This window comes from Mastigoproctus giganteus, chromosome 6, assembly GCF_048544385.1.
Source record: "Mastigoproctus giganteus isolate SK-2022 chromosome 6, ASM4854438v1, whole genome shotgun sequence".
Lineage (NCBI taxonomy): Eukaryota > Metazoa > Arthropoda > Arachnida > Uropygi > Thelyphonidae > Mastigoproctus > Mastigoproctus giganteus.
This window is the reverse complement of record NC_143580.1, coordinates 106602228-106630204: the sequence shown is the minus strand read 5'-3', so window position 1 is coordinate 106630204 and position 27977 is coordinate 106602228. Positions and strand designations below refer to the sequence as shown.

At 38.2% G+C, this 27977-nt stretch overlaps 1 protein-coding gene across 1 annotated transcript in view; it reads left to right on the top strand.

Moving 5' to 3' along the window:
- Positions 1 to 27977, top strand: part of Gad1 (glutamate decarboxylase) — a 217804-nt gene that overhangs the window by 108869 nt on the left and 80958 nt on the right. The window contains exons 3-4 of the mRNA XM_090376098.1: positions 17304 to 17394; positions 21877 to 21983. Coding sequence (XP_090232224.1) covers positions 17304 to 17394; positions 21877 to 21983 — 198 coding nt within the window. The remainder of the gene's footprint in view (positions 1 to 17303; positions 17395 to 21876; positions 21984 to 27977) is intronic.

Genomic DNA, 27977 nt, shown 5'->3' with positions numbered 1-27977 from the left:
AAATAAGAAAAAAAGCAATAGCATAGAAAGTCAATTTAGTGAATTAGAAAATGAGGCAAAGATTCTTACAGGTGTGTTAGAGAAAGGCGATGGTTCTCGCTGGCATTACTCGTAATAGAAGTAGTGAAAAAAATTTTCTGATAATAAAATTAAATAATCTTGATTAGTACTAATGTACACATTCTGGTTTACAATGCGGTACTAGTTTTTCTCATCACAGCGATAAGGCAAGGAATATTAGAATTTAAGAAATTCTAATGTAGTAAGTAATTAATTGCTAATTAGGTATTTATAGTTAATCTTACATTATGCACAGATTTCAGAAAATTTATCAGAAAACAAAATTTTGTTTTAAGTAGGAAATTAGATGAAATAAGTTCATCAGAACAATTTAGTGCTTTACTGAGGGCAAATTATCAAAAAATAATGAAATGAAATAATAAAACAAAACGGAATATTCATCATACTATTACCATGGCATAATCATCTAATACCGATGCAAAAGGGCTGAGATTTTCAGGCTATCAATGGCGGCTTCGATGTATATATATATAATTGTCATCGATATATATATAATTGTCATCTCGGATTTAGTACCAAAAGTGTCAAATAGTTTCAACTGTTTGACGATTGGTTACAGAGGACAGGGCACTGAAAATTGAAACTGCTCGGAGTGGGGGAGAAAAGAATCTTGGAAAAGATTGGCACAGGCATCTTTTCAAGAATTTTAAGGACGTTGGATAAGGTTGCAATCGGTCAGAAATCTTTTATTTGAAACAATAACTGATTTTGGAACATACTCCAGTTCGGAGATCCTGGCCTGAATTATATTCCATTGACAGATTGGATAAATTGCTGGAAATAGATCACTGGAGAGTGTAATCCACCCAGTCCGTTGGTTGAAGGTGACGAAACCCACAGGTCTCGGGTTGTAGTTTTCCTTTTCTGATGGTAGCGTAGAAATTCTAAATTTCAGCCGCGTTATGTTAATTAAAGATTGCACGCGACTATTGGACTGTCTTGTGTGATACCTAAAGACGAAGTCCGTAAGCCTAATGCAATTTTTTTTTTGATTTTTTTGATTTGGTAGTTGTTGGCGCATCGGCTTCTGTGGCCATATTGCACCTCCCAAGGTTTTTGCAGTACTTTGATCCAAGCCCGAGGCGAGAATCGAACCCGCGACCTTTGGGTTGCCGGGCAGGTACTTTACCCACTCGGCTGCCTAATGCAAGGATACCATGTTTCTACTATTTAATGAATTATAATAAACTTAAGAGTTGTGTTCACATGTGGCTACATTTCTGTGATGATTTGATCGTCGCATGATTATAGCTCTAACAATATTCCTTGTTAGATGAATTGCTTCGTAGTAGTGCGATATCTCTAACAATAAACACTTCTGATTGTATCTCTTATAACCTACTTGTTCAATCCCTTGGGCACATGTGTCATGATTCTTTCCGACCATACCGTACGCGAAGCATAAAGTGGATCTAGATGTGAATGATTTCCGTGTTGGTCCCTTCTTCTGAAAACGGAGGCGGTTATTCAAAATGAAACACTGTCCTTTATACACTGAGGTCAGCGAGCATATGGAAAAGCCCGAGTACAAAACCATCAATGACGCAAGAAACCTTTATGGGCTTCATGGACCGACTGATTCAGCCACGTTATGACTGAATCAGTCGGTCTCAGGCGAAGTTGGATGGACATAGTGGGCATGGTGTGTTTGTTAGGTGGTTCTCCACAAATCCGCTTTTAAGTACTCTGTGCTGCTACACAGCTTTCCAAAATAATCGGTGTGGATAGAATGAGTTATGGAGTAGAGTGCTGTTTACATTGTTCCACTGGTCACTTAGTTACCGGGAGGCACGATCACCAGGAAGGGACCTCCCATCTGTCCAAAGCACGGGGAGCTGGACAAGTAGAAAAACGACTGTCGGGCTGCCTGAATTCTTTCAATAGCGAGAGTGAAGCAAGCCAGCTGAAAGGAGCATTTTACAGAAAAGATGAAGGCATAGAAAGGCAGCAGAGCGAAGGCACCCCCAAGAAGGGGAAATCCTTAGTGCAAAATGAGGATATCCCCAGAGAAGGGCGTGGGATGAAGGAAAGAGAAAGTGCAAATGCGTGAGTAGAAGTTCTGTCTGCTGCGAGATTGAGGTATCGGTTGAACTTTACTATGGAAGAGTTGATTCACTGGTGCTGGAGACTTGTCTGATGGAATGATTAGTGTGATGCAGCAGAACAGAGTAGAGGTCGACTGTCAGTCAGAAGGGCAGCCAAATCCCACCAGGGTATTCTCTGGTCAGCTGGAAGAAGTGAATATGATGGTGTTTTCAGATCAGTGCCGTCATTCCCACGAGGATGATGTCCAATTGGGCGTTCGTTCAGTTTTGGTTTGGCTGGTTCTCAGGGAGGAGCAGGTGATTGGCGAGGCAGAGTGGTTTCAGGAACATCTGGTCTGGATGTCTCATTTGCAGGATCAGACGTAGAGAGATGATACCAGAGCCTCTGAAAGACATACCTGCTAAAAGCTAGAAAAACGCTTTTTTTGATTCTGACAGTTTGTTTTCCGGACTGAGCGTAGTTAAATTTAGATGTTACGTGCATTGCGTGATACCAGTGCTCCAGTTCTCTGCATTCACAATGGGTATCATTTATAAGCCTAAGGTCCTGAAGTCGCTTTCTGAATCACCCATGGCCTATCAGAAGAAAGGTAGTATGTACATTAGGGAGGAACCAGTCGAGTCGCTGTTTGTAGAAATACCTTGATAGTACTGCCTTTGGTGGAATTTTCCAAACGGATTTTCCACAAGGAGACAAGTTATCAGGGAAACTAAGATTTTTGTCCAGAACAACAGACAAATCGAACACAGAATGCATGCAATTTACCACATACAAAGACAAAACTTTATTTGGGAATTATTCCGTGAACTAGCCATAGGAATACAGCCATTAGTTTTTCTCCCTTCTCTCTAATCTCCAGTCCCATAAATTATGCCTTGACTGATAATATTCATTTACATTGTGGATAGGATAGGAATAAAGCCACATATCACTACTGCAGACAATGCAATCGCGTTCGCAGTAAGAACATTTTTTGTGCACAATAATAAGTGTTCCACAAACAATGCGTGAATTTATTATTTCAAGTAGTGCACATATTAATTCAGTTGGTAGAAATCAAGAAACCCAAAATTAAGGTCGGATAACTAGCTTTCCTCTTCAGAATATGTAAAATAATTAAGGCAGAAATTTGTGCCCTTTGTTTACGCGGTAATAACTTGCATCTAGATACTCGTATATAAACGTTCTGTTTATATTCGCACGAGCCTTAAGATCAGAGGAATTTGCCATTAATCATTTCAACGATGAATTTAGAACAAGCGTGCTTCTGCACTCTTGGCTACTCGGCTACGTCGGATCTATTTACAACCGGATCCTGTTTCAATCATATATTTACATATTATTAGACATTTACCTTATCATACCATGGCAATTAGTTATCTCCTCTGGACAAACAAACCAGAGTCAGGACGCTTAAGTAAAGATTGTTTGGTACAGAGAACAATGGAGTTATAAGTGGACAGAAAATTACGGAATCATTTAATGCGTGGTACTGTTTACATCCGTCGGTCTCAATTACTTAAAGGTCAAAAGATGCAGTGAAGCCAGTCTTTTGCTGCATCAACCGTACGAAGAACTCGTACGGTTGATGCAGCAAAAGACTCACTGACAAGTAGGACGCTTAACTAGTACATCATAAGGGAGGAGAGTTCATAAATTTACGTCCGCTATGTATACAGGGTGTTTCAAAAATGGTGGTCAATAATTTAAAGCTGAAAAGTACAAATTAAAATAAGCAAAAAAGTCCCAGTGAACATCGGGCCGCAAATGAACCGTTTTCGAGATAATGCACACAGTTTCTGTTAAGATCCCACTGACTATCGGAGCACTCTGGGAGGGTAGTCTGTATTGCTGAGACCGTGTACACGCTGGATATAGTAGGGGTACAGTAATTGGTGATGTAAAATTCGCCACACACTGCTATGACTCAGTACACGCTCTTGCAGGGCAACCCTCCTTGTCGAAATTCCTGGATGGTGGATACGGGAAACCCTGGCGCCCACAGAAATTTAATAAAATACTTTGAAAAATACTATTCTTTCTAACACACTTTCCTCAACATCAAGTGTTATGCTTCTGGGCCTACCTGCTCGTACTCCATGTGCGAAGCGCCCATGTTCTCTAAGGCGTTGATGTACCCTGATGAATGTGCGCCTGTTGGGCTGTTCGAGTGAACAGCCCAACGCCAGTTCGAGTGAACTGGCGTTGGCTTTACTATACTAGTACATGAAGTGCATGTCCGCATACCCTTCGTTGCTGTAACCTCTTTCCATATTGACTATCCTTTGACAAGTACTAGTGTGCCTGCTATGTCTCAGAGCATCGAGAGAGGAGAAAGGGAGAGAGTGAGCATAACCTAACCTAAACAAACAAGTCAGTGATGGATCCCAAATCTGTCCAGTTCACCTTGTCAGTGGTGGATCCCAACTAGAAATGTGCAATATCTCGAAAACGATTCACTTAAGGACCCATGTTTACTAGGCTTTTTTTTTTTTTTGCATATTGCAGTCTGTACAGTTCACCTTTAAATTATTGACCATCACTTTTGAAACACCCTATATACAAACTGTCAGTTTTGCATTACGAACACCCAACTAAAATGAAACCTGGTCGTGCAAACTTTAGTGCGCAGTACGGCTGAGATATGTCTCAGAATAGATTTCACGGGATGCTAAAGGATGTTCACAACTTATGGTGACCCTGCCAACCACACTGCATCCCAGAGTTGCCGAGTATTCAATGGCACTGGAAAGGCTGGCCCGCTCTTGATACATCGCTGTACAGAAACGCTGGATGAAAACGGCCGTGTCCTAAATGCTCGTCGTCACTGCAAATCTGGTCTCAACGATTATTCCCCGTTGGAAATCAATTAATTCACGTCTTATTGGATATGTTTGGCTGTGTGGCGCTAGCATTGTCATAGAGCGAGTTCACATTTAGCTCTTTTTTGATGATTAGCAATCCCTTAGTTTATCCATCTTGAGACAGCAACAGGCGACATTTATTATCTCTTTTCGGGAGGAAATCACAAAAACAGAGTACCCTCTTCATCCAAAATAATGTAGGCATAAACGTTTTTTGCTGAATGCACAGATTTAAAATTTTTGAGAGGTAGTGAAGCTCACAGCAATGTCACGGCAAAATTTTGTGAGCGTGTTGCTTTTGGGCCTGTAATAAACAGGTGACACCATACATCTAAATGTTTTCCCATATTTCTTACATCTCTGCCATATTTATACTAACGTCCATATGCACTCTTCCGTTTATACGATACATTCCAGACAGTTCTCGTATTGTGAATAGTTATAGCACGGAAAAATTTCCTTTCGGGGGCAATTTAAATATAGGATAAGAAATACAGTATTTGCACTACAGCTTCACGTTGCTTATGCATCTATACCGCGAATACTGCTGGTTATATTATCATTTTTAACAATTTTAAGAATTGTTTATATATATAAGAACTCTATAAGCTGATCGTCAAAAATAGAGCTATCCATCCAGCGATTCTACCGATAGCAGTCCATTGAGGTAAAATCTGATGAATGCAGACCATAATATGCGACTTCATATCCAGCCCATCAATGCTAAAGTACTGATCGAGGCTTCTGCGCATTTAGTGACTGAACTATGCAGGTTGAATTCCATCCCACGTCCTTCATCCGTGAACAGTCCATCAGCAGAAAATATGAGATCGTGATAACAATGACAAATGTAGCCACACACACCGCATCATGAGGATTAATAGTCGGTATAATGGTATAGTTGGTTTTGTATAATGATAATAAGGACACAGACAATTCTCGCGGAAGGTCCACCACACAGGAATTCTCAATGTGTTTGCTGTTCTTCGATGTTCAGTGACACACAGAACGTTGTGCAAGTGGTTATTACATACGTGGACGGGAAGGAAATAAAGACTGATGTTTGTCAAGTTGAAGACTTTAGATTAACTTAAAATGATCTAAAAAAGTTCAAGTCTAATATCAATAATAGTCTCTTGATTTCTCGGCCTTCAATTCATACACGGTACAAAAGCTTCTAATACCTTTCAGGTTTGGGGTTGTCGGAAAATAGCAGAATTCGCAGTCATGATTTTTAATAATGTACAGCCGAACATGGGTAAGTTTGGAAGCAGGCGGGGGGGGGGGATTATCATGCGCCTGAATTTTCCTTTATCATGTTTATCGACTGCAATAAGGTGGTCAGATTAGTGTAATCATCCTGCAATTGCACAAGGAACATTAAAAATACTGAAGGATCTTGTGGCATTAGAAGATGCGCGAACTAATAAGAAATTTTGCACGGATAACGAAACTGTGAAGTGTGCTTAAATTGATATTAATTATATGAAATGCCACATGTAAAGAAGTATGTGAGAGACTTCTTAAATACTTTTTCTACTCACTTTAAACAACAAATGCGTGTTTTGATCCTGTTTGATATAATGAACAGGACACTGAGAAGCATAAAGGAGAAAACTTTCACGACTACAGATTTTCGCTGAGAGTTAGTGTTTACTGATGAAGCTGCGAAGCCAATAAAACAATGGGAAATAATTTGGCTATCAGGTAAAAATATGAAATGAAAATTCGTTTCATAGTATAAATAATATCAAACTAGTTGATAAGGATATATTCACAAGTTATTGATTCACAAGTTATTGATCTATTTTGTGTTCAAGATGTACACATCACTGAGAATTACGATTAAAAGTGACTGTTTACGAAATATTCTCCATCAATAATGTTATTTGCGATGTTCAAAAAAAGACCATTTCGACTGCAAACTTCTTATGAAAAACTGGCACTAAAATGCTAGGGTCAAAAAAAAAAAAAAAAAGGAAAGGAACCAGTGAAAAGATTTAATCTTAACTTAGTCCGACAGTTCTGTGAAATGAGCCACTGTAACCTTTCATTCTGCCGCTGACCTTATGCTGAGAACGTTCATACGCGTCAGTACCACTGTCCCATCGAAATCAATCAGTCCATCTCCCCACACTCCACTCATCTGTTCTCTTCTCTACGAATGGGGCATCAAATTACTCATCGGGTGGGCAACCACTGTCCTCTTCACTGCGCGTGACGGATGGTGACGGGGAGTCCGTAGAGTTACATTGTGTCTCCGATGACTTTCACAACTGTGACAGCAATATCGTCTCCCTTAGCCGTTTCAGCTCGCTATCTTCTCTACTTCATCCTTTAACAGCCCTGATTAGACCCTATTGTGGGAGAAATTTAATTTATAAACCTCATTTAGTGGCCCACACAGTCTGTCTGATGTGTTTTTTTTTTGCCGCCCCTAATATGGCCTTATTGTGAACGCAACAAAGTTAGGGGAAGAAAGACCTTCTTATAGGAGTATTTCTGAGAACAGTCCACATTTCATTTCAACACAAGAAATCGATTTTATTTGGAATATAAATTGTTTGACATAAATTTAATGGTTTATAGGAGAGTTCCATGTCAACAAGTAAAAAGAAAGGAATGTTAAGAAAAGCTGATATGGGCAAAAGTGATTTTGCCCATATAGGAAAAATAAGCACTGAAACTAATTTTAAGTCATCCTCTGAAGATGACAAAATGAAGATTGCTTTTGTCGTCATCTACCTAACACTGCGACAGATGTGCTTAATCCAATACAACTTACGTCAGGGTCCAATCAAAACATAAAGCGGAACCTAAAGCGAAATTTCCACATTAACTTTCATAATTTGCATGATACTACAATAATCATTAAAAACATTTTTATTAATGCTAGTATTAACAAAGATCCAGATGTCACTTTCGTTTTAAACCAATTCGAATCTAAGTGGGTGTGGGTGTCTTATGTGAAGCCGCTAATCGTGCGAAGTGACCGATGGGAAAACAGCACCTGTGTTGAGAGCGATTTAAGTGGGATCTCAAGTAGCTACTCAGAAATCCTCTTGTGATTTTCCTCTTGAAGTTAAGAGTAGATTAAATCACGAGGAAAAAGAAATGACGTTGAAACGATGAATACGAGAACGTACAGCATATACAATAAATATTGTAAGGAAGAAGAATGTACTGTAGATGGAGTGAAAGCATGAAAATATGTAGTTTACCGTCTAAAAGCAAACTTTTGAAACAGCGCTCAAACATTTTCACTTGCATGACAATCATTTATGTTTATACCAAAACTATTATTGCAAACACAGGAATAGAGCGAGTGAGTAATTTTTCTTGTAAGTTTCTTTCACAAAATAAAAAAGCATTTGCTTATTCTTTAACTGTTACTGCGTCACAGCAGATATACCTTTGGTGGAGTCGTTTGCCCATAAATCATTTCTAGTGAAGGTGACACGATTTTAAGCAAAGCTACCGAAGCATAAAAGTCAAAGTTAGAAGCAATAAATTTTAATGATAGTAAACTTTTCTTAAACCTCTAAGGTATGATTTCTTGCAGTTGGAAAGGAAAACATCATCTTCGTCTATTTTAGCGATGTCACTGCGAAAAGAATGATGTCACACAAAGTATCTGCACTTCAGACGCAGTGTTGTTTTGAAGAGATAAAATAAAACCGAACACGAAAGGTTTCTAAAGAAATATGAAATGCATCTTTTAAAGATTGGAACTTATATACTGCCCAGAACTACTGCTCATTAGAGAGATGAATCATGGCATTAGCGCTCAATTAACCAAGCAATATACGCTCAACTGGAGGAGAAACTTTAGTCGTTGAATTAGAAATAATTCTAAAAAACAATATAAACAAACTAAACGAAAAAAAAAAAAAAAACAAAAATCATGATTCGGAGACTTTGTCACCTCTAAAACATGAGATAAATGTGAAAAATTCTGGTTCGGTGTAGAGCAAGACTGCATGTTTCTTTTTCAATTAGAAGCACTGTATTTTCATCCAAATCATGGATTTACGGTAGAAATTTTCATCTGAAATGCAGTGTTTCCGGACGAAAATACAACAAACAGGAAAACTCAGACTAAGAAATTCAGCTTTAATTTATTTTCTCATGTGCTGTCATACTCTGAGGAACTGGCCTCCGAGGCAACAAATAATGATAAGCGCTGTTCATCAAATGGATGAATTGTGATGCAAGTAATAGTAATATAATGCAAGGAAGCCACAAAGCGTTTGCTAAACTGGCCGTAAAAAAAAAAAAAAAGAAAGAAAGAAAAACCGGGTAGATAAGAAAATACAAATTATTTGCTATCCTCCTCACATAGGTAACTATCCAGTCGACTTTTGAATTTATTCAAACTGCCTGCGAGGGAAACTTATTCCAGCAATCGACTTGCTGGCTAAAAGAAAACTTCCTACAATCTAGGCTAAACCTCTGAATACTCTGAATTTATGATCCCGAGTTATGGGATTGTCTATAATAGTGAAAATTCTGCGTTCATCCATTTTACTAACTCCTCTCATAGCGTTATAAACCTCAATCAGGTCACCTCTGAGGTGACCCCTGGTTGCCAAGCCCTGTAGCCCACATAATCGGATTCTTTCATTATATGATCGCCCATTTGCTGATCTCACTATGCGAGTTACCCTTCTTTAGACTCTTTCAAGAAGTTCAATGTCTTTTTTCAGATGATGTCTCCATACGTGAACACAGAATTCCAAATGTGGTCTTACAATTGTCTTATACGGTGGATTATGACCTCTATATCTCTACAGGATAATGTTCGATAAATCATCGAAAGACCATCATGGGCTGTCCTGACTACCTGTGTGCACTGCTCAGAAAACTTCATATCTCCCCGTATTATAATTTCCAGATCCCCTTCTTTCTGCAATGTTTTTAGTTACAGGACACTTTGAATTTTTCTGTATTAAAATATAGCTGCCACTTTTCGGACCATGCAGCCTGTTCAAGTCATCCTAAAGGAGCAGTGCCTGGTACTGATCATAAACTGCTTTATCAAACTTTGTTTTCTGCAAATTTTGACATCGAGCCTTCTATCCCATCGTCGATGTCGTTTATGAAAATCAGAAACAACAGTGGTCCAAGAACCAATCCTTGGGGAGCTTCACTTCTGACTCTACACCAATCTGAAGAATATCTATTAATCACAACAACCCTCTGCCCCGCAGCCATCCAGCAATCCATCAGAATTTTCCAGTAATCCCAGCATGTTCCAGCTTTTACAATAGCCTCTCATGAGGGAATGAATTAAAATCCTTGCTAAAATCCGAATAAACTATGTCCAAATTGTTCCCTACATCCAGCTCACGAGTAACTGTATCAAAATATCCTACTAAATTAGTTAAACATCATTTTCTCAGAGGAACAAGTTTTAATGTAATGCGTGCGTCATTTTAGTTCGTAGTAAGTCACCGAAATGGGTGAAATGGTACTTTTTTTTTTTTTTTTTAAACTCATTTTGTGAACGCCTTCACAACGAGTTTCCTGTCATTGCACAACTTCGAATAAGAAACGCTTCCCCTATAGAGGACTAATGTTACTTATTCTTGGCGGATACCACAAAGATGGCACTGTTTCGAAGTTTGTTGGCCTGTCATCGGTTTTCGAAGCTTGTTGGCGGCTTGGTATCCCGGTGATACAATGAATGACAACCCAGTTAAGAAGTTTAATTCCACAATATAAGAGATGCCAGACGGTGTGCGAAAGTAAAATACTAAGAAGGGTTTAGGGCTTTCAGCCCTAAACCCTTTTTTGCTGTTCGTCTAGTAATTTTCCCGTTGTCTGAGGCTTTCAGCCCTAAACCCTTTTTAGTACATGATTTTCCCTTAGCAAAACCATGCTGTGTTATTCTGAATGACACATCTATCTGATTGTTCCTGGATTGCCTCTAAGATTTTCCCTAACACTGAAGTCAGACTAATCGGTCTCTTGTTACCAACTTCGCTCTGAGAACCGCCTTTATGTATCAGTGATCCGTTGACACTTCTCCAATCCAAAGGAATCTCTCCCAAGTCTAAAGATGTCCTCATAATTAACTGCAAATGGTTCAATGCACTTCCTGGTGGACTCCTTCAAAATGTAATGCGTGCGTCATTTTTCCAAGTCATCTGTATTTCGAAATCACTATTTTCATATGACTGTCTCTTTTCAGCATGAGGATTCTTTCTTCAGTACAGACAGATGCAAAGTACATGTTTAATTCATCAGCAATATTAGCTGGATTGTCTAAAAAACTTTCCCACATCCAGTGCCTCCGGAGTAACAAATATCGATAAGCGCTGCGTTCTTCAATGTGGCACCACCTTGAAAACGTTCTAAGAAGGATTGAGGCTTCTCAAATCTGAAGTAAGGTTGGTGGTGGAAGCCTGGTGGTTTGGGGCTGCTTTTCGTCGTGGTATGAATTTGGGCAAATGGTTTCTGTGGATAAAACTTTACAGAAGGAGCGATATTTTCAACAACAAAAATTGAAATTTTTTGAGCATTTCCTTACGCTATTTAACAGGTCAATGCTCTTGTCAAAATCAGTGTGTTCATGAAGGCATGATGTGAGAAGAATAATTTGTTACTGGCTCACTTTATGTTCAGAAGTTGCAAATGAATAAAAGCATATTTCTAAACTTATTTATAGAATTTTTTACCTTTTCTTCAAAAGGAAACCTAGATGCCTTAGTTAAAACTACATTTTTCCACTACAGCAGTCATTTCAGCCTTAATACAACCTCATAATTTCACCATATGAGAAGGGTGAAGGACCTTTGATACGATGACAAATTATGTTAAACATAATGGACGCAATAGTGGGAAGTCATTCACGCCAAATAATTCATAACTAATGATTCTATGAAATCATAGTTTGGTAATCCTATACAGTTTAACAGTAAAATAAACTTAATATCTATACTAATTAGTATTATAAGTGAGTTACCATCTTAAACAACTGAAAATACTGCAGCAGCATTGATCTATCAACCAAACAACCAATTTTATAACAGAGGCGAGATATCTGCCTTCACAAAAGTGACTCGATAACTAGCAGTGTCTCACTTTATTCTTCTACTGCTGTTAATATAAAGTATAACGAATGAAGCTCGTCGTAATGCTGCTGTTGTTGTAAGGTGTTAGGAGCATCCATCAGTGACGTAGACAATTAGGTATTATGTTTGTACAAGTGTGTTTTCAGTGGCCGATTTGCGTGGTGAAGGGGGACCCTACTCCCTCCGTTTGAGGTCTGCGAACTACAATCCCCGATTGAGGAATTCTTTAGAAATTCTTCCCGTCTACAGCGGGACCTCTCCAAACGATTTACAAGTGGCGATATACCACGATACTGTCACGAAGAACTGCGCGATCGTAAATTAATGATACATAATATTTTGTGAAAAGAAGTTTATATATTGATATGTAAATTTTATTTAAATTTAATGAGACTTATTATGCGAAGACGTGTTCGGGAATGTTTGCCTAGCAATATTTATGAAAGAACTAGATTATTCTATTGAAGAAAGAAATTTGATTGAAAACAAATGGCAAAGAGCATTTCACTTTAAAATGCTTGATGAACTCAGCGAATCATGCAGACTAAAAAATACTAAAAGTTCTTAAATTTTAAGTATTACATACACGACAAACATTATATTTCTATAAAGAAGTATATATATATATATATATATATATATATATATATAAGGAGGGGTGCACTGGAGATGCCCATTTAATTTAGATGTAACAAAGAGACAAAGATTTCGGAAGCTGCAGTGTAACGTGTTTGTTCAATGTGAGAGAAATGAAAACATTCATTATAGCAAAGAGACAGATTTCATGCAAGGAAACGTGGCTAGTGATGGAAACTGTTTCAAACTTTTTCTAAGTCGTAAAAAAATGTTAAAAAATTCGTCTTTCTTAAGAAATTTCTCTTTTTATTAAAACGGGTTAAAAATACTGCAGTGAAACTGCAGTAGTTCAACTAGCACACAGTATGAATTTTTTATACGGGTTCAAATAGTAGACAATACAGTTCGCTAGTGAACAGTATTGTCACAGCACAATTCAAATCCTTTTGTACGTAATTTTCGATCTGGTTACAAAGAAACTAATAATAAAGGTGACATCACTATAATGTCTCGTATTCGCACATCGCGTTGCCAGCCTCAGAAAAGAACTGTTTAATAAATACACGCTGTAAGCCGCGTACGCACTAGTGTGGGCTGTGGTGATGTACCCATCTCCAGCGCCACGTTTTGGTATTAAACATTCTGCGTATTTGCATGACCCGATGAAACCCATGAAGCGAAACAAATGTCACAGAAAAACTATTAAGTTTCCAAGCCAGTCGCAGACAAAACGTTGATGTAGCTTTCTGCTATGCAGCATGCCAGCCGCACTTGGCATACGATGCCATTACACGCTTGACAGGGCGACCCAGCTGAATGCGTCGGGATTGGTGCGAGCTGTCGGCTGTTGCTTGGTAGGCCTAATTCGCTGGGATCTGCGCAGAGAGGGTAGAGACTGAGAGGAGGGGGGGGTGAAATCTGGAAATATGGCTTATGCTGGTTAGACTGTGTGGGGAAGATGAGGAACACAAAGGATGCCTTGATGCAACAAAGTGCAGCTCATGTATCCATTATTATGGAGGCACGAAAAGGCAGTGGAAAGCAGTCGGGCACATCACACCTGCATTTAATTATACTCATAACAACTCTTTGTCCAAGCGCGGAAAGTGTTGGCTTAAAGAGGGCAACAACCGAGCGTTGTTTGGAACAATAGTTTAAACATACATTCACTGCTGGTGTTGTTAGCTTGTTCTCCGTTATCCGAATTAAATGGTGCGTTACTGAATTTCACCGCCAATAACAATTTCTTCCTTTTTTATGTTCCTATACCAAAAATCAAAAGACTAGAGTCAGTACACTCGTGATGGAAATAGAAAAATGACTTCTGAAGCAGTGTTTGTCTAATTTACTAGCATTAAATAAAAAGAGCGAATATTTTTTAGAAAATATTGTGTTAATTATATATATATATATATATATATATATATATATATATATATATAGGAATAGAAATATAGAAGAAACTGATTAGATACTATTAAGTAAAACAGATAATTAAAGTTGTATAATGAATCTTCCGAATGTTATTATGAAAGTTAGTGTGAGATACGCAACCACTGTTACTTCGCAAACATAACTGTAATACGAATACTTCTAGCAAGATTATGTGAAGAGAACTTCAAAAATTAATTACACAATATCTTCAGTTCATGGCTATAACAGCAAATCTAAATTTGTCGTTAGTATCGTACATTTGGACTTAGACTACGTTGTAGAAGTTTTCTTTTAGGCAGCGAGCGTTGTTAATTGCTGGAATAAGTTACAGCGATAGGTAGCCGAGATGGGCAGCTTGCGGATGTTAAAAAGGTTCCACCAAACGGCTTTTGCCCCTATACGCTAGTTCGCTATTTGGGAAAACTACTGTCTAAACTATATTTTTCTATTCAAAACTATCTGTTTATGAATGGTATAATTACCTACAATGATATTATAGATAAGATATAATACTGTATTTAATTTATTAATATTGTATATATACATAAATTCATACATTTATTTATATTTTTTAAATTATCAGTCATTTCATCCTGCTCTAAAGGCGTTAGATCAAACTCAGGTCAGCGGACCAGCCATAGTTTTACTCAAATCAGCTTTTTACAGAACTCGCTGTGTGGAGTGGAGCATTTTTGTTCAGGAACACGGTGGACCCGTCATAAAACTGCCAAGGGGCAGTCCCAGAGAACTGTCCAGTATAAAAGTGTATGATTCAGCATGGACGGTTTCTGGTACTACAGCCAACAGTTCGAGTCCGAAACCCGAGAAGTAGCCCCAGTCACTCTTCCGAACTTCATTGTAGGCGTAATCATTACGGTAGACGAAGTTCCCAGGCGATTTCCACACTCACTTTCGACCGTTTGATATGAAGATCTGTTTTCGTCGTTTTCATGGTCCAGAATGACCATGGGAACAGAGAAAACAGAGAAGCGCCACTGCGAACAAAGTCTAATGTTCGTTGGATATTGGCGTGTGGCAGCTCTATCATGAAAACCCATGCCGTACACCTCCTTACGGAGATCTGGACCTGTAATTTAACGTTTTCCAAGGAGTAGCTCGTTTGATTTTTATCACATTCTTCAGGGATTAGCGATTTCTATAGGCCGGTATTTGTTGGCCAGTTTATCCATCCATTTTCGCATAACTACATCGCCTCTTTCTTCTGTCTTTTCGCTTCATCCACTAAGGTTGACTAAACGAGGTTCAAACGCGTAGCTATCATATGCAAATGACAAATTACATTATCATGCCAGAGGATTAAGCTTCCTTAAAACACTGACTAACCTTGAAATTATTCATTCTGCTTTTTTCCTGATATCTGTGCTGTTGCCTGCGCACTGTTAGAAATGTTCCTGCATCGAACATATTTCGAACACACTGTTCACTACATTTTTATTTATTTAATTTAACCAAAATGACTCCCCACCTCATACACAGCTCAGTTGCTAATATAGTACAGTATACATTATATCGTGGATGGTAAAATTAGAATATAATGGTTGATAGAGAACATTTAAAATATTGTGTTTGGGGTATAGAAACACATTTATATAGAAAATTTTAATTTAAAAAGTTGCATAGATGTGCATCTTTGTAAATTTTATTTACAACGGTATTTATAATTCTACGTTACAATCGAAAGGGTATTTACAATTGTGCTAATGCCACTGAACGTTTAAATTTTACAAGTTTACAACGCTGCACCTACTTATTTGTATTTACAATATTTTACGATTAGAAAAGATAGTTTGAAACTTCAAAATAAATGTACTTTATTCATTTTACTTATTTATTTTTATTCAGACGATAAGGCGCACCCACGTTCAAGAAGGAGCATTTTCAAAAAAAAAAAAAAAATAATAATAATTTGCATATACTGTATTTGAAACACCAATTCTCAACTGCTTATTAACAAAATCACGGTGCAGAACAACGCTTTTACTTGTCATAAAACGTTAAAATTCATCGTCGCTACTGTTACACTCGCCATAATTGCAGTCTAAAATTTCTCTTTCTTCAAAAAGGAGGTTATCATCTTCGGTGCCATCAACGGAATTACTGATTCCACACTTGTTGATAAACTTGGAAACTGTCTCGCGTTTCACTCGCACGATTATCGCGTACCGTTGGGCATTTCTTCCGTTTTGTTGGTCTCACGCATGAAAGCTTTAATGATTTGTTAACCGAGAAGCCTAATGGCTGTAGTTGGCTGACCTTTCTGTTACATGCAATCTGAACTAGTTGCGCACTTTTTCGGAGCTGCCACTGAGCATTTTGAACCTTATTTTCTCTAGTCACAAGCTAGAGATATAAATCCTGCTCCGTACGCTTTTGCATGGAATTTTAGGAAACGTTTTCCAAGAAAATGTGTTATAGTCCAAAATATACGGTATTTTATTTATTCAAAGTGAATAATAATAATAATAATAAATATATATATATATATATATATATATATATATATATATATATATACACACTATTTAAAATATTCTAATAATTCCGTTGAACTTAACACAATATTGTCAATAATTTTGAATAAGACTTATCACGGAAAAATTCTTTCGCAAAGTTGTGTATATGGTAGAGTCAACACGAACTTACAAGGATGTATAACAATCTGTAAAATAAACAGAGGCTGTCTAATTCATGTTGTATTTGAAATATAACAGCTAAACAGCGGTTGATTTGCCCCTAGACGCTACAGTCATTCGTTTTCTGCTCTCGTGGGTAACACAGTTGGTAGAATCGTCATCCTCCTCACACCGGGTGGAAAATGACCCGAGTTCGAATCCCGTCCATGACGGGAAGGATTTTTACGGGTCTTTTTCACTACGTGGCTAAGTTAGTCGGTCGCAGACGAAGGTTTCCTTGAGTTATAATCTCCTCACAGATATTATGTTACTTGTATCAATAATATTGTGCTATGGTGCAATTTTATTCTCATCTGAGAATGCTTTTTTTTTTTTTTTTTTAATTATAAAGCACGATGTTTACAATAAATAAACTGCATATAAAAATAATCTATTTCTACCATACCTATGTAATTTTTCCTCGTCCTAAATTCTTTCTACTACAGCACGGTAGTTCCTGTGCTCATTCTGAGTATGAGCAGATTAATGGAGTAATGAAAACGATTAATTCTACCTTCATTTTCTCCCCACAGCACATCCTCGCTATTTCAACCAGCTGTCCTGTGGACTCGACATCGTATCCTTAGCGGGTGAGTGGCTGACTGCGGCTGCAAATACCAACATGTGAGTAATCCTCCTTCGGGATCATTGGATTATCATTGTAAAACAGCTATTAGACACGTTCTTGTCCTCTATGATTACTATAATCGGTGACCAGATGATCTTTTAAAATAAGAGTAATTCAGAATTATATACATAAACTATTCCTTTATATAAATAAATAAATAAATAAATAAATAAATAAATAAAGCATCACTTTCTGCAGAGAAGTGGGCCTTAATTTCCCTTCTGAGGAAACGCTATTAGTAGAGAATGGGTCATCAAACGCATTGCTTTTCGCTATGTTTACGCAACTGTCCAGACCATGTGGGAAAAAAAAGGGGAAATATGAATGAGAGATTGTTTATCGTAATGTACTATTCTCATTTCGATATCAAAACAAAGTTCTTGTTTATACTTCGTAAAAGCCATAAAGGGAAAATAAATTCTAATACTTCATTGTTACGGCTGCACACACTATGCTCAGTTAATAGTTACAATTTGCATTGAAGAAGTTAAGACTTAGTTTCCTCGGTCAGGTTGGCTATTGTTTCTTTGAGCAATTTAACTGTCTTAGTGAATGAAAAACCTCAGTTGCTAAGAAAGAAAACTAAGCAAACCTTGCTATAGACAGTCCAAGGTGACCACATGACAGTTCCATCCATCTCAATTCTGCTTCTCATTTATAACTGAATTTGGAGTCACCAATTCTTTACTCCTCCGTGGAAGATTTGTCTAGTTAAGCCACTGCCAAAAATCCCATCCCTAACTGAAATAAAGTACTTCAAATCCACTCAGAGCCTCATTCCTTCTAAAAGTGATGGAGAAAGCCATTTTACTAATACTGACCAACCAACTGTTTGCGTAATCATCCACCACTTGCGTTGGAATAACTCCACGGTGAATAATGTCCTCTCCGCAACACTGAATATTCTCAGAGATTTCGAGCCTGACAGTGGGTCATAATGTACATCAACTTCCAAGCATCGTTTGATATTAACGTTAGTGCTCTTGAAAGTCTATTTCGATAAATTCTACTACATCAAGAAACATGCTTCAGTATCTAAAATCTCTTCTTGAAAATAGGACTATTCGCCAAAACCACATTTGAGCAGAACCATTCACTAAGAAGGAATGACATGCTACTTCGTCCCGATTACTTGAAAATCCTCACCCCATTCAATCCTTCTGATGGTATTTAACTTTCACAAAACACATCACAACACCTTCTACCAACTAACAGGCTATTTTTTCGAGTAGCCGTAGCATAAATTCTAATAAATCAATCCAAATGGTATATTTCTCGAGCAAAAAAAAAAAAAAAAAAAAAATCACCAAGTCAAATTCAATCGGTTCTACAGGAAGTTTACGCAAAACCCACTGATTTAGTCTTGGTTTTTAACTGACAGTTAAGGTATCACCACCAAACACTGCAAACCAAAAAATCTTCGGGTTAAGATGTAAAATAAAGCAGTGCCTGATCTATGTTTAGGGATGTGGCTACAACCTGAAGATATACGCAAAAGCTTTTTTTCCATTGTATACAGATCTGAGATTGCGCTCTGCATCTTCTTAGTACTATTAAAACACTTTTGCGCGCGCGCTCATTTAACCTCCTTATAGCCAGGAGCTCAACTTTCGATGGCAGCTCTGCTGGCAGAGATTATCTTTTATCAAGCTCGTGACACTTCGCCGTTACTGGCATTATTGTATGCTTTGTACCCTTCACCTATAAGTATGCAATAGAAAAGATGCACTTAATATGTACTTTATGAAATTCTATCAAAGTGCTCTTGAATGCAGACTCTGCATCCAAGATGACACTGGTAATACTATTAATGAAACTTGTGTAGATATAAATATTTTATGGAAAAGGATTTCTAAGAATTAAAGTTTTAATCATGCCTTTAAATGAGACGTTTTCTTCGCGGATGATATCAATCAGAAAATGATCTGTTCTAACACCACGATAAATAATTTTAATACAAGAGCGTCGTGTTACAAATCCTTTATCAAGTTCTTGTTCACATACGCTTTGCATGCGATTCTGGTAGGGTTTGTAACGTGATGCTCATTTACTAAAATTATTTATCGCTCATATAAAGGGTTAGAGTATTTTATTTCTTGAAGAATTAAAGTGCTTATAATTACTATATGAGTAAAGGGATATTAAACAGGAGGAGCTGAATTTCCCATAAAGTTGGAATTGACATTTTCACTGCAATTAATTCCATACCTTGAAGTTACTATAATACCAGTTTGTTGGCGCTTATAGGCGCTGTTTTAAATAAAAATCGTACGCTTTATTGAGTTCCACTTTAGCTACGGATATTAGCAATTAAAGCAGAGCCATGTATAGCGATATTTGTCTCTAAGTTGCACAAAGTCCAAGCCTTTATGTTTAAAGACTAGGTGGGAGCAAAGATCTCCACTTGATCAAAAGGCGCTACACCAGAAGTATTACAGCTGGAGTCCCACAAGGCCCCCGAGGTCCTCTCTGGTATCTTGTTCTCAGCTGTTCTTCTGCCTTTCGTGACAAGCCGAGCTGATATTATCACCTTCGTTGATGATATAAAGCTGTTCACTGCTATCAACCCTGCAGATATTTCTGACTACTACGCAAATGCCTTAATCCTACAGAAATTTGAACCTCGAGGGCCTTCCTCTCCAGTTTGGGTCTTCACATCAATCCTGAGAATTCAAAACAGTTGACTTTCACGCTAAAACGGAACCCAATCTAAGAGGATCCACGATTTCTGCTGTTCAGCAACACACCGACTGTTATTTTTGACCAGAAGCTCTCCTTTCTACCACACGTAGACCACCTGCAAATAAAGTTCTGTCGACTCCGGTGTATGCTTAAGCAACACCTTAGCAACTGCAAATACATTAAAATGTGTCTATCCGGTCATACTTTATGGTGCAGAAGTCTGTACCTCAACTGCCACAACGCATCTTAGACGGATTTTCGAGGGCGAATTTTGGCTACTGAAGTGGACCATATGGAAATTTTGGCTTCCCCTTAACCAAGGACCATCCAGATGGCGGTAGCTCTAAACATCAGACTTCTTCCTGCCATCATCCATGAGACAAGACTCGTCTTTTCTGTAAAATGATGGTTGGCATTATTTCTGAACCAGACTTCTGGGTTAACTGCGGATGTAGAATCCCGACACCAAGCCTTTGCGCCAATCCAGTCCTTCAGGCCACACGAAACGGGTTAAAGTTATCCGATCGGTTCTTACCCGTGCAAATACTGCAGTGCATACTCTCCTTGGATGGCGACCTTTACAAATTCGCAGTCGATAAAAAATATAGGCAGAAATTACTCCATCGACTTCCGTCTCAGGACTACATCACATGACATTAGAACCTGCTTCCGAGGACCTATCCATCACTGCCATGGATCCATCACTAGTGTTCCATCTGTCTCCGCCTGCTCAGGTTACTTCAGCACTGCTCTCTGGAGAATTGTTTAACTTGATAACATGCTGTTGCGTATATATTTTCATATGTAAATTTGTCATTTTTCTCTCCAATATTTAATCCATCCTACACTTGTATAATTAGTAATAATATTGTTCTTTTTTCTCTGTCCTATCTTATCCTTGTTTACTACATTGTATTAGGTTCTCCTACAACCCCTGGCTTGTAGCCGCGAAGGGTATTGTGTACGGAGTGTGCGTTTTGTATGCAATAAGGAGTTATTCTTAAAATCAAATGCAGAGAAATTACGGCTTTTATTTGATTTCAACTACTGCGTTGAAATATAACTGCATAACACTAAATCATTATACTCTTCTTTTCTTTCCAAGAAATACGCTATTCTTATATCATGATGATGATTATGCCCATCTTTAATGAACGCAAAGTGCTAGCATTTCTACCACTTCATATTAATAAGACAGGATATATGCACTGCTATAAATTTAGCTAGAGATGGAAGAGTGCGCCTCCATATGTTTTTTCAGGAATATACAGTATTACACATTATTCAAAGCGCCTAAGTGTCTAACGTTTACCTAAGCGTCTAAATGTACCTCGCATCGATATTAATGGAATCTTTCGGCTGTTGCCAGTTTTCGGATATTTTTAATAGCCAGTTAAGCTAGGAACTATCACTAAACTGACAATCTTCTGAAATCTCACTTCGGAAGCGACAGAAAATATTAAAACTAATGACGTACTACGATTTGTTCTAATCTCTGTTATGCAGACGCTTTATACGTTACGTGGAACAAAATGCATGTTTTTTTTTTCTGTTAGTCATACAACTTAGGAAAATGGATATGGACACTTCGTCAATATAAGAGCAAGAATGGACGGTCACACTAATGAAATTTTAATGTCTTATGATTGATTCTTCAAAAAGAATTTCGGATCTCTCTTCTATTTTTAGTTCAGAAAGAGAAATCACTTTTTGAACCACGATAAAGGAATATTTTGTGAAATATCATATAAAGTTAAAATTATGAGGTAATCAGTTGCACTTCTCTTTTTTAATAGGTTTACATATGAAATTGCTCCAGTGTTCATTCTGATGGAGCAAGTAACTCTGAAAAAGATGAGGGAGATTATCGGCTTTAAGAATGGCGATAGCATCCTCGCACCAGGTATAGTACTGACATTTAAAATCTCAACTCTGTAAAAAAAAAAAAAAAAAGTCTTACTTAACTAGGTTTCTTATTTATTAATAATTTGTGGAAGATTTTTATTTATTTTCTATCCTCTCTCTGCCATATCCCTGTTCCCTCTTTTGAGTTGTTTACTTGTCATCCGATTTTCCAGTTGGTTTTCATTAGTTCGCCTTTGGAAAATAGTAGAATACATATATCAGGATAATCTAAATAATTTCTGTTGACGTTAAAATCGTTTTTATTGGCGTTATTCCAAAAATTTTGTAACGAAAAACCGTCATATGAAAAGCGTTACGAAAATTCATTCCAGTTTAATTTATCTTCTACTGGACCAAATTTAACGAAATTTTGGACGGAGCTTCATCTTAGCTTTATACTAGAGAAAAAGCTTTGAAACCTCTGAAAATTGCAGTAGTTTTTCCAGGATAGTGGAAAATATAAACATGTGACATTTTCAAGGAAATTTTCTCACGTAATAAATGGGATAATGTGGACGTCTAGCATATCGTTGGAAAGCTAAGGAATTTACAAACAGAAATGTTTAGGTTTTAAGATACAAAAAACTTTCGAAAACGCATCTGGTTTCAAGTCACGTGGTGTTTTCAGTTTAATTGTAAATAAAAAAATTACATTCAAACTCTGAGACTGGAAAAAGTTCTGCACATTTATGAAAACATTCTTCAACTAGGACATGTCATCAGCTCTTTCGATAAACTCTTTAATGAAAAAATTATATATCCCACTTTAGTCATCACAAACCAATAGTAATCGATATGTAATTATTATTAATAAAATAAAAACATTGTTATTATTATCCATGAATTTTATTAATATCTGAAAATTAAAACGTTTTTAACGCCTGCCGATGACTTAAATGTAAAACACCTTAAATATGCTAGCGGCAGGACACATGCCCCTTCAATATGACAATACCCGCAGTCACAAGGCCCTTTGTGCAGTGATGGTTCAAGAATCATGTCAAAGTGGCATAGTATTTATGGTTAGGCGCCACCTGTGGTTTCCCACATCTGCGCCGTATATACTCCGATGGAATGCAGAACTACTGCATAAGCCAGAAAAAAAGTGTAGTGCTTGGTTTATGCAGTATTGTGTCTCTGGCTACTTGGCCCCAGGGCTCCTAATGGGACCCTACGCTACTCGCCATCACCACTGGGAGATGAGCCAGGCTGCCGTCATAATATGGCTGATCTCCGCCAGGGTCGCCTGAGCTTTCTGGGCGGAGACCAAATTAAAAAAAAAAGGGGGGGGGGGTGGAAGTAGTACAAGTGGTGGAGCCAAAGTAGGCAAAAGGAGGAGGATGAGGAAAAAAGGCATCCTCCAGCGGAAAGAAGTAGGAATCACCCCTTGTCTGGGAGCCCACCGAAGGCCAGGGAAAGGAAGACAGCTTGCAGAACAAGGGAGGTCTGAAAAGTTGGATAGGTGCAATGGGAAGTGTCTGAGTTTGATTGCTACCAGTTCAGTGCCGTCATTCCAACGAGGAAGATTTCCAGTTAGGTGTTCATTCAGTTCTGATAGTGGCCGGTGATGAGGGAAGAGCAGGTACGAGGAGAGATCATAGCGGTTTTAGGAACGTGGTTTCAGATGATACCAATGCCGTTTGAAGACTGCTGAGGCATATCTGCTAAAAGCTAAGAACGCTTCTTTTAATTTTAACAGGTTGTTTTCTAGACTAAGTGTGGTTAAATTTAGATCAAGTAACAGTTGATTACGTAGGTCCAGGTAGACGTTACACGAGTGCATTACGTGGTGCCAGTCCTCTAATTCTCCACATACACAATGTGGTATCGTTTACAAGCCCAAAGTCCTGAAGTCGTTTTTTGAATGACCCTGTCAGAAGGAAGGTAGTATGTAAATTAGGGAAGAACCAGCCAAGTCTTTATTTGTGGAGGTAGGAGACACTAGGTAGAAATAGTTTTGTAGTACTGCCTTTGGTGGAATCATCCCAACGGATTTTCCGAAGGGAAACAAGTTCCTGCGAAATACGTCGGAGTTCTTGTTTCGGATCTGCATCCACAATAGTTTTTATTCCCAGGAATTCAGTTTTTTGTTCTTTCTGATAGCATGGTAAAGCCCTGTGAAGGCCGCTTTGGAGGTTAAGGGGAATACAACCTGTTGATACTTGTAGTGCTGCTGTTGATATCGTTCTACAAGCCCGAGTCATTTTAATAACATCAACCGTTGTACCTGCAGGATAACGTTCCTAGTGTTGATGATGGACAAACGATGGAACCATACCGCAGCACCGTATGTTACGAACGTTACAAAAACAGCTGAATAAAGAAGGTGGAGTGCAGGTCCCTTAAGACCTCAGTCTTTGTTGGTGAAGTGAGCAAGCATACTGATAATTTTTGGCCTTCTCTTTCATGGACTTTAGATATGGCATGAAAGTTCTGCAATCATCTAGTGTAACTCCTAAATATTTGAATGAACGTTGATTCTTGAGTGCAGTTCCTTTATAACGAATGGTTGGTGGTCTGTTGATGTCAAGATGGCCTTTGAGAAGCAGGGTTCTGTTTTTATCTGTAGAGATTTCCAGCTTATTCTCTTCAGCCCAAACCGACAGGGTATTCAAGACTGTGTTGCCTCTGGTCTCAATAGCTGCACGAGTAGGACCCTCAACAATGATAACCAGGCTATCTGCATATGAGAGCTATGTGGCATGGGGGAGTCCTGCAGGAACCATTCATCCAGAATCATATTCCAAACAGCTGACCACAGAACAGAGCCCTGCGGGCAGCCTCTGGCGAGTTGGCGAGTGATACTATGAAATTTTGTTTTCATGGTAACTTTTCTGTTAGAGAAGTAATCTGTAAGACAGTTGAAGATGTTGAAGGAGCAGCCAGATATTCTGGCTCGCAGCAGGATCCCTGGCCACCAGACTGTGTCAAAAGTTCCTTTGAAATCTATAAAAAGTGCCAGTATGTAACGGGCATCAGAGTTATCTGCTAGCTGAGTGGTGTTCAGTACTGCATCAATAGTTGAGCACCCCTGCTTGAAGCCAAACTGGAATGTGGAGGCGAGTCCTTTGGTTTCATAGACAGACTGAAGACGGGTGAGAAGTAACCTCTCAAATACTTTTCCTAATATTGGTAATAGAACAATTGGACGGTATGCTTTGGCTGTACAAGTGGGACAATTTGGATCTTTGGGTAAAAGCCTGAGGTTGGCGGCTTTCCAATGTGTAGGAAAGGAGCCGTCATTAAGTCACGTGTTGAATAGTTGTAATAGAATATCGGATGCATTAAAGTATTCCGTGTATTAACTTGGCCTGAAAATTTCTCCCGACATCAACCCCATCGAAATATTTGTGGGATACGGTGGAACGCAGCACTCGCTAGTCCACGTTCCGTTACCGAACGTAGAGCCGATGCCACTCAAGGTGCAAGCGGATATCACGGCTGAAAGCGGTCCGACACGATATTAGGTAGGTAATCATAATGTTTTGGCTCATTAGTGTATGTTACTGTAGAAGCTCCAAATCCGATAACTACCATTTTCCAGTTCACTTGCACAAAAGCCCGAATTTCGGGCCTTTATGCAAGTGAACAGGCCGATTTTACCAACACGAACTGGTAGATCCGAGGATTTACCAGTTCATGTTGTTAAAAATTGTACGAAATATCAAAGTATGTTCCAGATCAATGGGTTGGGTTAGGCACTTTTTCTGTTTAAACAAGAGGGGAGGGATATATCCCTTATCCCTCAAGGTCATTTGGGTAACATATCACTATATTCGGAATATACTGAATATGTAACACAGACAACTTTCGGGGGCATGAGATATACTACCCCCAATGCCCTTGTTTATAAATCGAAAAAGTAATAATCAGAAAGTGTGTAAAAAGAAGCAAATGATAATATTCTGACTACTCATTCATTTTTCTCAATTTTTAAACAGGGGAACAGGTTTGGGATATATCTTTTATCTCGGTAAATATATCTTTTATCTGTGTAAAATGTTCACTATATTCGGAGTTCCTAATAGTTCATTTATAATGGAAAAGAATTCGAAAATGCTACTATCAAAGGAGCGTTTGCTAACTCGAACTGTTAAATACTAGGCTCAGAGCGGTGAAAGCCTGAATTCGGCAAGATGCTTTGATATTTCGAGCTTTTCCCAACGCGAACTGGTAAATCCTAAAATTTACCAGCATGAGACTTTTACCGTGTCAGAGCAAGTAAAAGTCTTAAAACAAATTGAACATTCCGGGTTTATAACGAAACAAGTTGGTAAATTCTAGGATTTACGGGATTAGCATATACACAAGACATGGATGATCCAACATCTTCATTTCGCAGCGCAGGTTGATCTGTTTTGGCTTCACATCAGTTAGCGGTCTCTGTTTTTCATCCCTCTGGGATTTTAGCTATTCTATTATCATCCATTTGATGAAGGTGTTTAATTCATTCAATTTTGTAAGCATGATGGTTTTGTTAGATTGGGAAGATATTTATGTCTTCATATCGTGTTTTATCGAGACATCGCCTCTTTTGACAGATATTAGGAATCTTAATTCTCGACGTTTCAGTTTTCTCTTATCTCCTTTTGATGCATTCCATGTATCCAAAACCATATTATTGTAAGAAAACGTTTCGTTTCCTAAGAGTAATGTGGGTGCCACCATGATTTATAAAACTGTCTTGCTTCTCTTCTTATTTTGCGTTTTAAAATTTTTCTGTGTACCGCAGATCGCTTACCATTTGTCGTTTTTGACATCGTTGTCGTTCTCACAACACATCGCATCCAACATAACTAAAATATGAAACGTGCTCAATTATTCAATTTAATTTTACAATTTATCTTTTAGAAATTTTTTTCCTTTTGATACCATAGGTTTGTTCATTGAAAATTGAGGTTCTATTTCACAAAGTTATCGCTACCGAGCTATTTGACAAATAGCTTACTCTTTGCGTAACGATGTAATTGGCAAATAGATCGATAGTGATAACTTTGTTTGCTATTGAACAACCTGGTCACTAGAAAAAAGTTGTTAACATTTGTCTAATTTTATACTAGGTGTAATTTTCCCCCCATTCTCTGATAACATCATCGAATGGAAAAAGAAAAGCCATAACAAAGATAAATGTAAATAAATCAAAATCACTTGATTAGATTTTTACCAAATATTTGCTTTACTGTATCTTAACACGCAAAGACTTGAAATTTCGACCTAAAATTACAGTTATGCGATGAATTCATGACTGGTCAAAAATGGCGCATCGATAATCCATGGAACATACCCTATAATGCATATTATCTCAGTGGGTGGCAATTAGATGTGATTTCGATCCTGTGCTGATGACGAGACTGTTAATTAATGATGGAAGGATCAATTCAGATTCTTGGGTAAGGGCTGATGCAAGCTCAGTGAAGCATTTCAGAGGATATCCTTGAATGGCAACTCTCCTTCCTATAGCATCCTAAGCGTGCTTTACTGGATCGAGGTTTAGGTATCTTATTAGTCCCTGCATACGAATTGTACTCTTCTTCTGTCTGTATCACTAGGAGGAAAAGCATTACTGTCCAATAAAAGAAAGTCTGGACTAATTGTCTTGCAAATGTATCTCATCACGTTACCTCGCATCCGTTAGAGTTCCTCGCTTGATTGCAATATCCTGCGAATATTTTCTTCCAACAAGATAATGAGCCACGTTACAAGGCCAAAATTGTACAGAACTGGTTCCGGGTACATAACAGTGTTTTAAGCATCTGCGGTGGTTCTTTCCAGTTTGATCACCTATGGGATGAGGCGGGAAGAGATCTTCGGAGCAGAGATCTGCAACTGTCCAATTTGCAACAAAATGTGAGAAGCGATTGAGAGCGTTAACCATCCTGTGGCACGCTTGTCACACCTCGATGAGATCACGCGACGACAAATCCAGGCTGTTCTGAGGGCTGAAGGGAGGATCTACTAACCATTAGGTAGGTATCAGTGTATACGAGGCGTT